This window comes from Pseudophryne corroboree, chromosome 12, assembly GCF_028390025.1.
Source record: "Pseudophryne corroboree isolate aPseCor3 chromosome 12, aPseCor3.hap2, whole genome shotgun sequence".
Classification (NCBI taxonomy): domain Eukaryota; kingdom Metazoa; phylum Chordata; class Amphibia; order Anura; family Myobatrachidae; genus Pseudophryne; species Pseudophryne corroboree.
This window is the reverse complement of record NC_086455.1, coordinates 27,792,957-27,809,477: the sequence shown is the minus strand read 5'-3', so window position 1 is coordinate 27,809,477 and position 16,521 is coordinate 27,792,957. Positions and strand designations below refer to the sequence as shown.

The following is a 16,521-nucleotide window of genomic DNA, read 5'->3' as shown; positions in this document are numbered from 1 at the left end:
ACTGTTGGCAATGATTAAACATTTTCGGTAAAATGCTGCACAATATGTTAAGGGTATTGCAGTAAAATCAGAATGAGAGAAACTACATGCCGTTAGAGTTCTTTAACTCCTCAGCGACTGAAAAAGCCCATTTTTGCAACGGTAAACAAAATTGACTATTTGCGCTGTTAAAAAATCTCAGGTATTTAAATGACTGAGTACACGCGTCTCTTTAAAGTCTTAAATTGCTTTATATATTTTATATATCAAGATTCAGAATAAAATTGTTAAGCATACAATATTTAAAATAAAATGTTCTCACATATATGACTTGCATGCGGCATCCAATGTTATACAATAAAAAAAGTCACATGACAAAATACTGCACACATTAAATGTACAGAATGTGGATCCAAAAAAATAAAAATACATAAAACATGTTCTTTGAATACTGTTATCACTTTCGGCTGATGTTAAATAATATGCTTCTCGATAGTATTCCAATATATTATACCAAGGCAGAGATGATAGCTTGTGGCAGCATATAATCAGTGTCTCCCCTATCCGTTCGCTCGCCTGCCGTCCTCTGTGTTAATCGAACCGTCTCTGGTCAGTAATGGCCAACTGCTGCACTTACAGCGGCCATTTTGTACAGTCTGAGTACAGATTCTCCTGCTCACGGAAACGGTATCACCATGTAAAAGTTCCTCCCATAAACTCACCAAGTCTATCTTGAGGCAACGAGCGTCTGCCGCAGAGATATGCACTGTGTGGAAGCCACGTCCTCCGCCCCATTTACTATCATCTCCAGTCACAGCGACCTGGTAGGCAAGTCCGGCGGGTGCTTTTAGCGTGTGGCTCCACACAAATGTTCCATACTCACAAGGCGGCTGGTGACAGGTTAAGCAATATAAAGGTGCCTCTGACATACGAGTATCCGTCCTGGGATGCTCAACGCTGGCCGGCTCCCTCCTCCCAGCTCCCCTTGCGCAGCATGACTTCTGACTCTGAGGTCATACTGTGCAGTCACCCGCCCGTCACCCGCCGCCGAGCCCGATGGAAAGCCGGTCATCACCCGCCGTCAAGTCTGAATGAAGATTCTCACCCACCACCCCTGCAATTTAGTGAGTTATGGGTGCGGTGTGGAGTGGTGCAGTGCGAGGCGGGGCGGGGTGAGCCGCAGGGGACGGGCGAACACAGTAAAAAAGGCAATCCCAGGTATCCCGGGATTGACCATTTTTAAATCCCGATACCTGGGATTGAACAAATGGCCCATGATTGGCTTCCCTAGGCATAGCTACCATACATGCAGGGAGTGCAGCTGCTATGGGGCCCAGAGCTGAGAGGGGCCCTGATTCCCTGTCACAGTTACTTGTGTTATCTACAAGGGCGTAGCTACCACAGGTGCAGGGAGTGCAGCTGCTATGGAGCCCAGAGCTGAGAGGAGCCACCTTCCCTGTCACAGTTACATGTGTTACATACAGGGTGTAGCTACCATAGGTGCAGGTAGTGCAGCTGCTATGGAGCCCAGAGCTGAGAGGGGCCACCTTCCCTGTTACTGTTACATGTGTTATATACAAGGCCGTAGCTACCATAGGTGCAGGGAGTGCAGCTGCTATGGGGCCCAGAGCTGAGGGAGGCCACCTTCCCTTTCACAGTTACATGTGTTATATACAGGGTGTAGCTACCATAGGTGCAGGCGGCAGTGCAGCTGCTATGGGGCCCAGAGCTGAGAGGGGCCACCTTCCCTGTCACAGTTACATGTGTTATATACAGGGTGTAGCTACCATAGGTGCAGGCAGTGCAGCTGCTATGGGGCCCAGAGCGGAGAGAGGCCACCTTCCCTGTCACAGTTACATGTGTTATATACAAGGGTGTAGCTACCATAGGTGCAGGGAGTGCAGCTGCTATGGGGCCCAGAGCTGAGAGAGGCCACCTTCCCTGCCACAGTTACATGTATTATATACAGGGTGTAGCTACCATAGGTGCAGGCAGTGCAGCTGCTATGGGGCCCAGAGCGGAGAGAGGCCACCTTCCCTGTCACAGTTACATGTGTTATATACAGGGTGTAGCTACCATAGGTGCAGGGAGTGCAGCTGCTATGGGGCTCAGAGCTGAGAGGGGCCACCTTCCCTGTTACTGTTACATGTGTTATATACAAGGCCGTAGCTACCATAGGTGCAGGGAGTGCAGCTGCTATGGGGCCCAGAGCTGAGGGAGGCCACCTTCCCTTTCACAGTTACATGTGTTATATACAGGGTGTAGCTACCATAGGTGCAGGGAGTGCAGCTGCTATAGGGCCCAGAGCTGAGAGAGGCCACCTTCCCTGTCACAGTTACATGTGTTATATACAGGGTGTAGCTACCATAGGTGCAGGCGGCAGTGCAGCTGCTATGGGGCCCAGAGCTGAGAGAGGCCACCTTCCCTGTCACAGTTACATGTGTTATATACAGGGTGTAGCTACCATAGGTGCAGGCGGCAGTGCAGCTGCTATGGGGCCCAGAGCTGAGAGGGGCCACCTTCCCTGTCACAGTTACATGTGTTATATACAGGGTGTAGCTACCATAGGTGCAGGGAGTGCAGCTGCTATGGAGCCCAGAGCTGAGAGGGGCCACCTTCCCTGTTACTGTTACATGTGTTATATACAAGGGCGTAGCTACCATAGGTGCAGGGAGTGCAGCTGCTATGGGGCCCAGAGCTGAGAGAGGCCACCTTCCCTGTCACAGTTACATGTGTTATATACAAGGGTGTAGCTACCATAGGTGCAGGGAGTGCAGCTGCTATGGGGCCCAGAGCTGAGAGAGGCCACCTTCCCTGCCACAGTTACATGTATTATATACAGGGTGTAGCTACCATAGGTGCAGGCAGTGCAGCTGCTATGGGGCCCAGAGTGGAGAGAGGCCACCTTCCCTGTCACAGTTACATGTGTTATATACAGGGTGTAGCTACCATAGGTGCAGGGAGTGCAGCTGCTATGGGGCCCAGAGCTGAGAGGGGCCACCTTCCCTGTGCAGCTGCTATGGGGCCCAGATTCCCTGTCACAATTAAATGTGTAATATTATCAATAAATGATAGTATAAATCAGCTAAGACACAAACAGTAGACACTGGCGTATCTATAATGGGTGCAGTGTGTGCGGTGCGCACGTGCCCCTGGGTCCAGAGGGGGCCCACACCGCACACACTGCACCCATTTCTTCTATACTCACCTTTCCGGCGTCCATCGGGGACCATGTGTGGGCCCCCTCCTCTCCTGTAGCGGTCACCACTGCTGCTAGCGCACTGAGCGCTGTAGATTCTGGCACAGTGCCAGAGTCTACAGCGCATGCGCAGGACTCTGGAAAAATGTTGCGGCGGCCATTTTTCGGAGTCCTGCGCATGCGCTGTAGACTCTGGCACTGTGCCGAGTCTCAGCGCTGAGAGCGCTAGCAGCGGCGGTGACGGCTACAGGAGAGGAGGGGGCCCAAACACGGATTCTGCACACGGGTCCCCTCCTCTATAGAAACGCCGCTGACAGTAGAGTTTACAGTATTTTAGTCAACAGCCAATTAGCCTACGTGTTCTGTTCTAATGGGTTGTTTCAAAAACACACACACCCTGTTAACTATAGAAAAACTTCCCCTAAACTACAGCAAATACTGTAAATTACACACACTACATATCAAAAGAAGTGTGAAAGAAGAGGTACACATTTACAGATATACAGTATAAGGACTATTCCCAGGAGCACGCTCATTGGCTGAAGACAGTAATGAGTAAAGTGAAGGTAAAGTGTATACAGTATACTGTAAGTCAAAAAAGTATTCTTTATTTTAAAATACTACCAAAAGAAAGCCTTTAGTCATGCTAAAAAAACACAGTACAAAAATCACTGAGATACCCCAAAAAATAAACAATGCATATTTATATACCCTCTACTATTAAAAAAAAAAGCTAAATATATAAAAGCTGTATAAAGATATGCTAAATAAGCTGTCATTCTATACAGTAGTTGGCATTATCAAGATAGTGGAATCAATGCATTTATTACAAATGACCTGGAGGTAAGTGAGGCTACAGCACGAGCTGTGGGAAGCTCTGTATACATCAGTAAATCTAGGCTAGGCAATATACATACTGCTTTTCTTGTACAGTAGGACTTCAAAGCAATTCGATTCGTAGTTGTCAAACGTCTGCCTGACTTTCTCCACGGTCTTCTTATCTGTAAGCTCTCCGTACATAAAGCTGCAAAAGAACAGAATCATGTATTTAAATTTGTCAAAATAAACCATATTTGATAAAGTTTTTAATTTTTCTGCGAAGGCAAAAAACAAGGAGCGAAAAAGCTCGCTGGGAAGATATTCTCCTAACCATTATAACGAACTCCCAGAATGAATATTCTGATCCCTTTAAGTAGAACAAATGACAGGGTTAACAAAGCTTGTATAAAGAACAGACATGCAACAAATAAAATAACACCTGGGAATAAAGGACTGACCATATACCCTGTCATTGTATTTACCCTACGGCTATTTGTCTCATGGGTCAGTAGTCTCTTAGGTACGTACTGGCTGTGGTCCCATGCATTACAATGGGGTAGGTTGTTTAAATGGCTCATCATTCAGCTTAGTGTTTACACTACAGTAAGCTCAACTGTTGTATATTATTGGTCAATGAATGAAATTGGATCAAGGGGGTACATTTACTAAGATGGGAGTTCTATTTAAGATGGGATGTTGCCCATAGCAACCAATCAGATTCCAGGTATTATCTTCGAGAAGGTGCTAGATAAATGAGAAGTAGAATCTGATTGGTTGCTATGGGCAACATCCCATCTTTAACAGAACTCCCATCTTAGTAAATCTGACTAGATTGCTTACATTTTAAGCACAGATCTGCCGTGTGTATGCCCCCAGCGATAGCGATGTGCGGCCTCGGGCATCGCTATCGCCGCTGCTGGATTGAGCCTGCATGCAGGCTCAATCTAGCGGGTCGCTCACTTCACCGCTGTGTGAAGTGAGCGGCCCCCCGTCCGTCCCCTCGCTCAGCACATCGCGCTGTGCTGAGCGGGGGGAGAGATGTGTGCTGAGCGGTCTGTGTTAAAATCGCTCAGCACACATCTCCCCCGTCAGCACCCCCCTTAAGTCTTGGAGAGAGATAAAGTTGATGGAGATAAAGTACCAAACCACCAGCTCCTAACCGCCATTTTCCAAACTGGGGGGAGATGTACTTAGAGAGTGATAATGTGGCAAGGGATAAACAGTGGCGATCTGGGCCGGGGATGCACAGCCGTATCACAAACAGTGCTCTGGGCTTGCCACCCAGGCCAAAAGATGCCAGCCAGCCCCTGGGGATGAAGTACCAGCCACACAGCTCCTGTCATGTTACAGGCTGTGTTTCAAAAATGACAGGAGATGATTGGTTGGTGCTTTATCTCACACTAAGGCTTAGTACATCCGCCACCAAGCCTGTAACATGGCAGTTAGGAGCGGCCTGGTTGCTACTTTATCTCCATCCACGATTAGTACAATGACCCCAAAATCCGGTAAGATTATCTGCGCCCTTCATCACTGACTACAGAGTTTAATTTATTTTATAATAGTGTCCTCTTACCCAATTACTACACATGGTCCAATAAATCACTGGCTTTACCGTTACCGGTCACCCTCACAAACGCTCCAATATTACGGGACATCTGGGTAGACCGCTCACCTCCTGAAGGAAGGCCTTACTAGATAAGGGAATCCAATATTCTCTTATGCTGGGAACTACACATCCCAGCATAACCTGCCACCGTTTTAGAATGCTCTACCAGCAATATTTTGGCAAAGCCAGCTGGGATGTGTAGTTCCATAGCAGCTGAAGGGCCGCATGTTGAATATCCCTGCCATAGAGAATATCACTCTGTATTTGAGGGAGTGTTGGAGTCTTGGACACAAAGCTCACATGTATACAAGTCTCAAGTATGAACAACGCTTTGAACGATATATGTAAATAGGTTAATATCATATAATGTAAAGAGGTTCTGAAGCTTATGACATGTATATGTATATTAATATTAGCTTGTAAATAAGCGTCATCCTTGCTAATTCTCTGATTGTTATGTTATTTTCCCCTTTTCTAATGTGTGTGTATTCTACAGTTATTCATCCAGCTCCATGCTGAGTACACGCTCTGGGTCAGGTTTATTTCTCTGACTCAGTTGAGAGTTTTGAACCATCGAAACTGGGAACACGTCAGACTCAAGCTGTCCAAAATGTAAAATTCTGTGCTGCTCATTTAGCCACTAGCTGTGGGATTGTGCTGCGGTGTTCTAGTTTTGGGAATGGGTATGGGACTTTGGGGGTAATTCAGAGTTGATCGCAGCAGCAAATTTGTTAGCAGTTGGGCAAAACCATGTGCACTGCAGGTGGGGCAGATATAACATGTGCAGAGAGAGTTAGATTTGGGTGGGTTATTTTGTTTCTGTGCAGGGTAAATACTGGCTGCTTTATTTTTACACTGCAATTTAGATTTCAGTCTGAACACACCCCACCCAAATCTAACTCTCTCTGCACGTGTTACATCTGCCCCACCTGCAGTGCACATGGTTTTGCCCAACTGCTAACAAATTTGCTGCTGCGATCAACTCTGAATTACCCCCTTTGTCCCAACCACTCTAATAGTGCATCTTACATTTAACCTTACGGGGGAGATGTACTAAGCAGTGAAAACAGTGGAGAAATGAGCCAGTGGAGAAGTTGTCCATGGCAGCCAATCAGCATTGACGTAACATTTATAATTTGCATAATGTAAAAGTTTACAGAGCAGCTGATTGGTTGCCATGGGCAACTTCTCCACTCTTATAACTTGTTAGTACATCTCCCCTTTTAAAACTTGTGAGTTAGGTTTCCTTGGAGGAGTTAATACAGGTTGAGTATCCCTTATCCAAAATGCTTGGGACCAGAGGTATTTTGGATATCGGATTTTTCCGTATTTTGGAATAATTGCATACCATAATGAGATATCATGGTGATGGGACCCAAGTCTAAGCACAGAATGCATTTATGTTACATATACACCTTATACACACAGCCTGAAGGTCATTTTAGCCAATATTTTTTATAACTTTGTGCATTAAACAAAGTGTGTCTACATTCACACAATTCATTTATGTTTCATATACACCTTATACACACAGCCTGAAGGTCATTTAATACAATATTTTTAATAACTTTGTGTATTAAACAAGGTTTGTGTACATTGAGTCATCAAAAAACAAGTATTTCACTATCTCACTCTCACTCCAAAAAGTCCGTATTTCGGATATTTGGATATGGGATACTCAACCTGTATGTAGGAAGACCAGCCTACTTTTACTGTTAGGCACACCAGCCTATCAGACCAGACTTTCCAGCATGCCATCTGATTTGAATCATCAACATCTCCATTTTACAATCAAAGTGGACAGCCCGTGGTTTTGGGATGACCATGCGCCAACTGTTTATGAATGCTGGGGATGCAAGAGGTACCACTATGATTTGTTACTACAGTAAACCACTTTAACAGATACACACCTGTTTATGGAGGTCTTGTAGCTGCTGCGTTAGAACATTACAAGCAATGCTTTGATAATGTTGGCTGTACATTACGCAGGCAGTGTGTTGCCAGTCTTGTGTACATGTGTGTCCGCATCCTGATTATTGGGGACCGGGGAATGCATGTAGCATTACTAGTTAATTGGGCATCACATTTGTGCTCTAGAACATGATGTTTACATGAAGGTGTTTACCGCTGTGCAGGGATTCAGAACATGCATAATTAATACCCATTTTATACTGTAGCAACACAACATAGTTCTTATGCATTTACACAGTAAGAAACCCAACCATAATGCAGATGCTGAATGTGCTAAAGTGGTTATAGTGTAACTATCTCAATTATTCATAATTCAGCAAGACACATAGTACCATACAGCAAATACACTTTGCCTTTTAAACTCGGATGCCTTTTGTGCTAAGATGTGCAGCTAAAGGATTCAGACACATGTGGATCGTAATGCATATCTATTACTCTAGTAAGAATATCATAATATACTAGTATTTTGGACAGGTCATTCTCCAGGTTGCAAGCTATTGTTCTTGTCGCAACAGTTTTTTTTTCTTCAACTACAATCTCCAACCTTCCAATCTCTCTCCCTTTCCCCTCTTCCTTCCATCTCTCTCCCTTTCCCTCCTCTTCCCACCTATCTCCCTTTCCCCTCTTCCTTCCATCTCTCTCCCTTTCCCTCCTCCTCCCACCGCTCTCCCCATTTTTCTGCCCTCTCTCCCTCCCCTATTCCTCCCATCTCTCTCCATTCCCCTCTTCCACCCACCTCTCATTCGCTGCCTCCCAGCTTTCTCTCTCCCCTATTTCTCCCAGCAAAATCTTTGGGTGGCCTATTCACCCACGTTCATTCCCATTCATGTCAAAAGCTGGCTACACAACTGGCAAATAGTGTAAGATAATGGGAGTGGTCTCTGTCAGTAAATATTAGGTGGGCGGGGCTAGCAATGAATATTAGGGTAGTGGGCGCTTATAGTGAATGCATATGGTGCAATGTCAAACAAAGCTGCATGAACAGGCTCCTATGGCATATAAAGGATCCTGTAGGGGTACTGATGGCATTTAAGGTTCATGTAGAGCAGCGGTCATATAATGGGACATGTGGGACCCGGAAATATGATAAATAAAATGGTTGTAATCCTACTGCAGTTTTGGCCATATCCCCTGGTCACACCCTATGTAAGGGAATCTGAAATTAAAAAGTTGTTAACCCTAGGTATAGTATCACTGCTAGCAGGCCGTGTGTATACTGAGGCCACTTGTATACCTACACCCTGGGTCCAAGGCTCAGGTAACGGGACTGATTACAGATTTACCACACGGCGTTGTTACTGTTCTAAGAACACCAACGGACCACACCAGCCAGTGTCACCACTGCATATCTGTGAGTAATTTATCCCAAACTGATGGTTGACATAGAATTCAGTTATACAGCCTGTGAGCCCATCTAGTGTACGTTCAGGATGGCAAAGTGAATTAAGACACATTTACATCCATCTCCCGATCAATGTTTTTGGAATTGGTGTACAGGGTGAGTAAAACGTGAGAACGTATCACCCTATATTATATTATTTGTACTTTCTACTTGAAATTGAGACTACAACACAAGACTGATATTCAAGTGACTATTATTTGAGCAATTTCAGCCCATGCTAGATGTGACTGTTCTATATTGTATTGAGCAGTACTGTTTGTATACCGGTGTTGGGCTCACACCAGAACTATTAATGATATTTTAGATTATTTTTGCACATACTTTTTATATTCTTATCCCTTGTGATTATTTTAGAAGACATTACATAATTTAATTGTAACTTACAGTATACTGTACTAATCGTGGTATTATATTGTATCTAACAAGGTATGTGCTAATACACTTTTTTTCTATGTTCGTCCTTTCTCATAAGTGGAGTCTTCTAGTACAGGGTTCCAGCAGCCACTTGTTAGAACCCTCAATCCATTTTAGCGCAGTTTCCAACTTTCTTCATTAGCAAATTAAACATTTTTGTCACATTAAGTCTGATTGATAATTTGATGGGAATTGTTTGCCGATTTGCTCTCCCAAAGTGCTCTCTGCTCATTGACTCCTATGTGAAACTATTAAATAGTCTAGGCAACTCTTTCGGATTTCAGTACCATCTGTATGCGGATGATACTCAAATCTACCTATCCTCCCCTGATTTGTCACCATCTGTATTGGGCCGTGTCACTGAATGCCTTTCTGCCATTTCATCTTGGATGACATCTCGCCACCTCAAACTTAATATTTCCAAAACAGAATTAATTATATTTCCACCGGCCAACAGTAGTTTCCAACCTGATATCTCTATCACTGTTGAGAACTCTGTAATCACCCCTACCCCACAAGCTCGCTGCCTAGGTGTCATTCTTGACTCTGAACTGTCCTTTGTTACCCACATTCAATCTGTCTCAAGATCATGTTACATACATCTAAGAAACATATCCAAAATACGCCCTTATCTTACACAAGACACAGCAAAAACTCTAATCCATGCTCTCATTATCTCCCGCATTGATTATTGTAATAGTCTCCTGACCGGTCTTCCCAAACATAGGCTCTCACCACTACAATCCATTTTGAATGCAGCTGCGAGGCTAATCTTCCTTGTCAGACGTTCATCGTCTGCAGATCCGCTCTGTCAGTCCCTCCATTGGTTACCGGTATTCTACCGTATTAAATATAAAATACTTTTACTCACATACAAGGCTATTAACCAAACTGCACCAACATACATCTTTTCACTCATCTCAAAATATCTCCCTACCCGACCTCTCCGCTCTGCACAAGATCTACGTCTCTCATCCACACGCATTACTTGTTCACACTCAAAATTACAGGACTTTATCCGGGCTTCACCCACTCTGTGGAATGCCCTCCCACGCACAGTAAGACTCGCCTCTAGTCTCCAAACCTTTAAATGTTCCCTGAAAACTCACTTCTTCAGACAAGCCTATCAAATTTCAGACCCACCCACATAACCCTCAGTGCTTCCCTATCTAGTTACATCCTCTGTAGAGTATTCATAACATCACATATCTTGTCTTTCTTTAGTCTCACACCCTCCTGACACTTGGATAACTTTGTGGGGTATCATCATACAACCCATTAAGAACCTAGCAATCTGGTGGACCATTATGCAATAGGTAGCATCTATCCTTGTGTATCTATGCCTATTTCCCTATAGATTGTAAGCTTGCGAGCAGGGCCTTCCTACCTCTATGTCTGTCTGTTTTTACCCAGTTTTGTTCTATTACTGTTGTTCTAATTGTAAAGCGCAACGGAATATGCTGCGCTATATAAGAAACTGTTAATAAATAATAAATAATAAATAGGCAGTTCACTCATCCCCCGCTAACATACTTTAGTTACCCTTCCCTGCATTCTGCTTGTTTGAGGAACATCAAAGAGATCTGCATTTCAATAGCCAGAATTTAGCATTTGTTAAAAAAAAAAACTTGTCATGAATTTGGCCTAGTTGGGAAAGTTAGGATAGTATTACCTTAATGTGCTTGTGATCTCTACCAAACATGAATTGTTTTCATAAACAATGAGAAATACTCGTATGTAAACAAACAATGGTTGATGTATATTGATGTGTGCTTCAGATGCCTGTATTTTCTCACCTAGATTTCAGAGTTTATTCAGAGGTACCTGGTATCACCAACAGTTCACCATGTGTTTATTACTTCAGTGCAAAGAAATTTAATTGGCTAGAAAATGCCATATTTGGGGTCAATAGAAGTGCAAGCTTCCTCCATATTATGAAGACAATTCAAAACAATGCTTAGTTACAATGCTCATAATCCATGTTTCAGGAGACCTCAGGACAGATATGTAATCAGTAGATACATTTATTTGACACCCTTTGTTTACATACGTCCAACTGTAGAGCTTCTGAAGAGGCCTCGGGTAGACACTGAAGAAAGAGGCCCTCTTTGATGGGAGCACCTCAGAGTCTATTGATTCAGATATGATGAGAGCACCTCAGAGTCTATTAATTCAGATATGTTCCGGAAGCGCACATTGTTACGTTGAGATCTATTTTTTGTGTCTTCCATTTGCTCTTTGAGAGTGTCAATCTCAGAACGCATATCTGCAATCTTTTGATTGCGACCTCCTGGAATTGGCATACTTTGTCTACTTTGCGTTCAAGCGAGTCCGTTCGTGAACCTAAGGAGTCCAACTGTGACTTGAAAGATGCGATTATGGAGCGTAGTTCAGTTTGAATAGTAGGCTGAATCATACTTGTAATGTCTTAGGAAAGGGATATTGAAGATTCGCCATCCATAGAGTCTGTAGCGGTGTCGGGGAGACGTGGAGACTGAGAGGACTGGGAGTTGGGTTTTCCTTTACCCTTTGATCAAAAAACGTCAGCAGACCTACCAGCAGCGTATTTTTTGTTGCAGGAGGACATGATGTGAATTGGAGTTAGCCAATAGTGGGTGATATGAAGAGGCGTATAATATGGCAGAAGAGTATACCAGTAGTAACAATAGAAAAGACTTTAGAGGCGAATGGAGAGCAATAATTGCAGGAAGATCCTCCTCACTTATAACACTCTAGGTAGTAGAGAGCATCATCTAAATGAAGCCACCAGGTGGCAGTATCATAATAGAAAGGCTTGAAAGGCAGGAGATCAAGAACTGTAAAAGCCCAGTTAATTCTGAAGATATCTTAGCAGTAAATTCAGAAGAGGACTCAATCCGAGAACATAGGGTTATTAGCTTACTTATTTTTAGCAAGTGGGCAGGTTGGGATACGAAGTAGACACCAACCCATGGAGTGAATCCAATTATAAATTAATGGTGCTCACAGAAGAATGGAGGCTGATCCGGCAGGTGCACCCGCTCCCATCTAGGCAGAAACAATGGGCAGGGGGTGATAGATGTTTCACGCTCATCTGTTGGAACCCCCATTCGGCAGGGACGAGTCGGCCACCAGAGGCAAGTGTCTGTTGCGATAAGGTTCTGGAGCTTGCACTAAGGTGAAGCATTACTGTGAGCCAAGTCCTGAAGTAGCTCTCACTGCTGTTGAGAGCAGATAGACACAGCAAGAGGGGGAGTCTCCCAGTGCAGTCCACTCCACAGAGTCCACCAGAGCAAGGGACAGAGATCCAGAGGGTCAGGCAGAGGCGCAGCCGGCCCGCTGACCATAGACCACTGGCAGTCGCTGTGATGCAGCAACAATACACCTGTTGTCAGCAGTGGAGGTCTTGCATCATTAGCAAGGGAGTGCAGCATGAGCGTGGTCCAAGAAAGGCCCCCAGACGCAGGCACGGTGGGAGGCAGGGGCACAGATGGTGACTCAGGAGCCGGGGTTGGTAAGTCCGGAGTCAGGTTCCACTGTATGATGTGGCAGTGGCGAGCTCCTGGGCTGGGCCCAGTACTAGCAGCGTTGGTCTGGGCAGCGTGTCAGGGCCGCAGCTGTAGAACAGACGACCAGGTACCAGGAAGCCACAAGATAATTCCCAGACCATCTCAAATTAGAGTAGAGGGCTCGGGAAAACAGCGGGAATCTCCCTGTTTAGAAAAGGGAAAACCGGAACCTTGCAGAGACATGTCTCCTTGAAATGGAGGACAAGCCAATCCCCGGTTGTGGTGGTCTTTTAAGAGCAGGCGGTAACAGAAGACTTCCTAAGTCTTAAACTGCATCATAGTGATGGTAGAACTTTGGCGATATTAATAAACAAGATATAATGTTGAGGCATTTGAATTATTTTTAGACTGGTGGTTTTGTTTTTATGAACCCTTTCACAGTCACTAGTCATACATTCCCAGGTGGATCTTGTTGCGATACAAATATATTGCTTATTAGCCATTTACACTATGCTATGTGCATATTGTTGAAGTCAAGTTGAACAAGTTTTGGAAACTCACAAAATTGGGCAAAATGTTGTACTCCTTCCACTGCTCCAATCGTCTGGTTTCATGAATGAGGTGATAAGGTAATACATACCTTTTAAAAAGCCAAATGAGTGAACCTTTTATCGACCCTTCCTGCCAAACACTGTGGCAACTATACAAGTTGTATTTATTGAACTTGCCATATTACTGTAATTCATAGAATGAATGTTTTGCTAGTGGCCATAAATTACATTTTATGCCCACTGCGGAGTGGTATTATTGACAAACTTTTGCGCCACATTTAAAACGTTCCAAATAATTGACTTGCTCAATTCTCCGAATCTGCCACTGCCAACCAACGGTATCCAGTCTTGAGATCGACCACACTTAGGTCAACTGTTATTAGGTCAACATGGATAAAGGTCGACACATGAAAAGGCTGACATGAGTTTTTCAAAAAAATTTTTAACTTATTCGTACCTTACGATCCACGTAGACGACGATTGGGAATAGTAACCTGTGCCGAGTGCAGCGGTAGCAGAGCGAGGCACCTTGCTCAAAGCATGGCGAGTGAAGCGAGGCATGCGAGGTGATACAGTGCACTAATTGGGGTTCCCGGTCACTTTACAAAGAAAACGACACCCAAAACAAAAACAAAAAAACCCTCATGTCGACCTTTTTCTGTGCCGACCATTTCCATGTTGACCTATTTCAGTTATCGACCTAGTCACTGTCGACCAAAATCGGTTGACCTAATGACTGCCGACCTAGTTAGGGTCGACCCAATGAACCACACCCCAACCAACATAAATCATTAGCATGCATCACTCTTAGGACTCCATTTAGTGATGGATGCATGACAAATTTTGTGTCTTCTGTACTGTTCATGTGAAACCACAATGCTTCCGAATCTACATTTTTGGCATAATTTAGACTTGATGACCTTTGACCTTTACATATGGAGAAGAGGAATAGAGTTGTGGATGGATATAAGATAAATACAGTAAGAGCAAATTCTTGTAAGTGTGGCATGCCCTCTGGGGGTATGGGACTCAGGGCCGACAGTGTCTAGGTCAACACCTATTGGTCGTCAGTGGCTAGGTGGATACTAGAAATAGGTCGACATGACCATTAGGTCGACATGAACATGGTCGACATGAAAACATTTCGGCATGAGGGTTTTTTTATGTCGTTTTCCTTGCAAAGTTACCGGGAACCCCAATTAGCGCACCGTGTTCCCTCACATGGCTCCCTTCGCTCGCCACCCTTCGGGTAAGGTGCCTCGCTGCGCTCCCAATCGTTCCCAATCGTAGTCCACGTGGATCGTAAAGTATCAAAAAGGAGAAAAAAAAGGAAAAATTTGAAAAACTCGTCGACCTTTTTGCATGTCGACCTAATGGTCGTGTCGACCTATTTCTAGTGTTAACCAATGGGTGTCGACCCAGAGTCCGGATGCCCCCTCTGGAGATAATAATGAATCTATAGATAAAAGTGTTAGTGGACATATCTGTTGTGGGTAGGCACTAGTGTAAAGATCTGTGGTGAGGATAACATCACCACCTCTAGCCTTGGCTGTTTGCATATTGGGGGTCATTCCGACCCGATCGCTCGCTGCAGTTTCTCGCAGCGCAGCGTTCGGGTCAGAACTGCGCATGCGCCGGCGCATGGCATCCGTCATTGCCTAGCGATCGCCTCTGAGGCAGAGGCGGTCGCTGGGCGGGAGGGGGCTGGACGGCGGCGTTAAGCCATCGTTTAGAGGGAGCGGTTTGGACAACGCAGGCGTGGCTGGACTGTTGGGGGGTCAGTCCACGGCGGCTGCGTGACATCACATGCAGCCGCTGCGGGCCGGGAATAGACGAGTAGCTCCCGGCCAGCACACTAAAGCTGCGCTGGTCGGGAGCTACTCTTGAAGTCGCCGCTGTGCGATGCCTTTGCACTTCTGCAAGGGTGGGGGGGCGGCACTGACATGCGGGGCAGACTAACCCTGTTCTGGGCGTCCCCCCGCATGTCGGTGTGAATGATCGTAGCTGTGCTGAATTTAGCACAGCTACGATCAACTCAGAATGACCCCCTTTGACCTTTCCAGCTTGTTCATTTGGGTAGCGGTCGTCCATTTGTAATGCTTATTGTAATTTCCATTTGGCTACTAAAGGAACAAGGATTCCTGTTGGAATTGTAAAGCAAGTATTTATATTTCATTGTATAGTCCTTTATATGGAAAAGGATGAGAATATTTAAATGCAGGTAACATATGCAGTCTCCTAAAGAGTTGGATCTGTCTAGTTGTAAAATATAGACATAAAGTTGTATATATAACAAAAAAGAAAACCTCCTCCAGTCTATGATGTATACTTTAGCAGCAAAATAATCTCTGCAAGACTGACTTAGCCTTTAAGTGTTCCGTTCTGGCTATTTCTGGGTAATATATGTATAATGATATACTGTAATGTGGAACTGGCAAGGCGTACTGATTTCATACATTGGTAACGACCCTGCAAATTAATAGGAGTTTCTGTGCATTAGTGCCAAATTGGCACCTATTCAGTACGGATAACAGACATCAAGTCTTTGACACAAAGGTTAAAAAGGAAAGTTCTTGCCTGGCTTTTATTTAGAAAGTGGTGTTGCCGCAGCTTAGAACTCTTCATCTACTTCTGTTATTCATTTTACATGTAGAGGGACAGAAACCAATTGCAACTGCATCTTTTCCTAAATTTGATCTTCAAGCTCAAAATTGCTTTTTATGTTTTCTGTGGAGATTTTCATCAAACACAATTATTTTAGGAGCATGCACAGCGTTCTATACCGTTTCTCTTCTCCCTCTGCGTTTATTGTTCCACAACAAGGATAACTTGCTTATAAGTGAGCAGAGCAATCAATATATGGCAATTTAATACTTTTCTTTGTTTAGGTTTTCTCTGTGGTAAAACAACACTGAGGGATTGTTGCTTTTTTTTTCCTTCTTCTTCTTCTTCTTTCTCTGTCCCTGTATTTTCGCCTTCACTTGTGGAAAGTGAAACGGGTTTCCCTAGGGTGATGGAAGAATAAAACTGCAAGTGCTGCATTTTCATGGCGCGTGATTTGTCACTTGTGACCTCTTTAAATGGCTCCAAAA

General features: G+C 44.5%; 1 protein-coding gene across 8 annotated transcripts in view; it reads right to left on the bottom strand.

Annotated features, from left to right (window-relative positions):
- KCNH5 (potassium voltage-gated channel subfamily H member 5) overlaps window positions 1-16,521 on the bottom strand; it is a 544,426-nt gene that overhangs the window by 398,209 nt on the left and 129,696 nt on the right. For all 8 annotated transcript variants that reach the window (XM_063947262.1, XM_063947258.1, XM_063947259.1 and 5 more), the window contains exon 3: window positions 4,096-4,202. In XM_063947262.1, coding sequence (XP_063803332.1) covers window positions 4,096-4,202 — 107 coding nt within the window. The remainder of the gene's footprint in view (window positions 1-4,095; window positions 4,203-16,521) is intronic.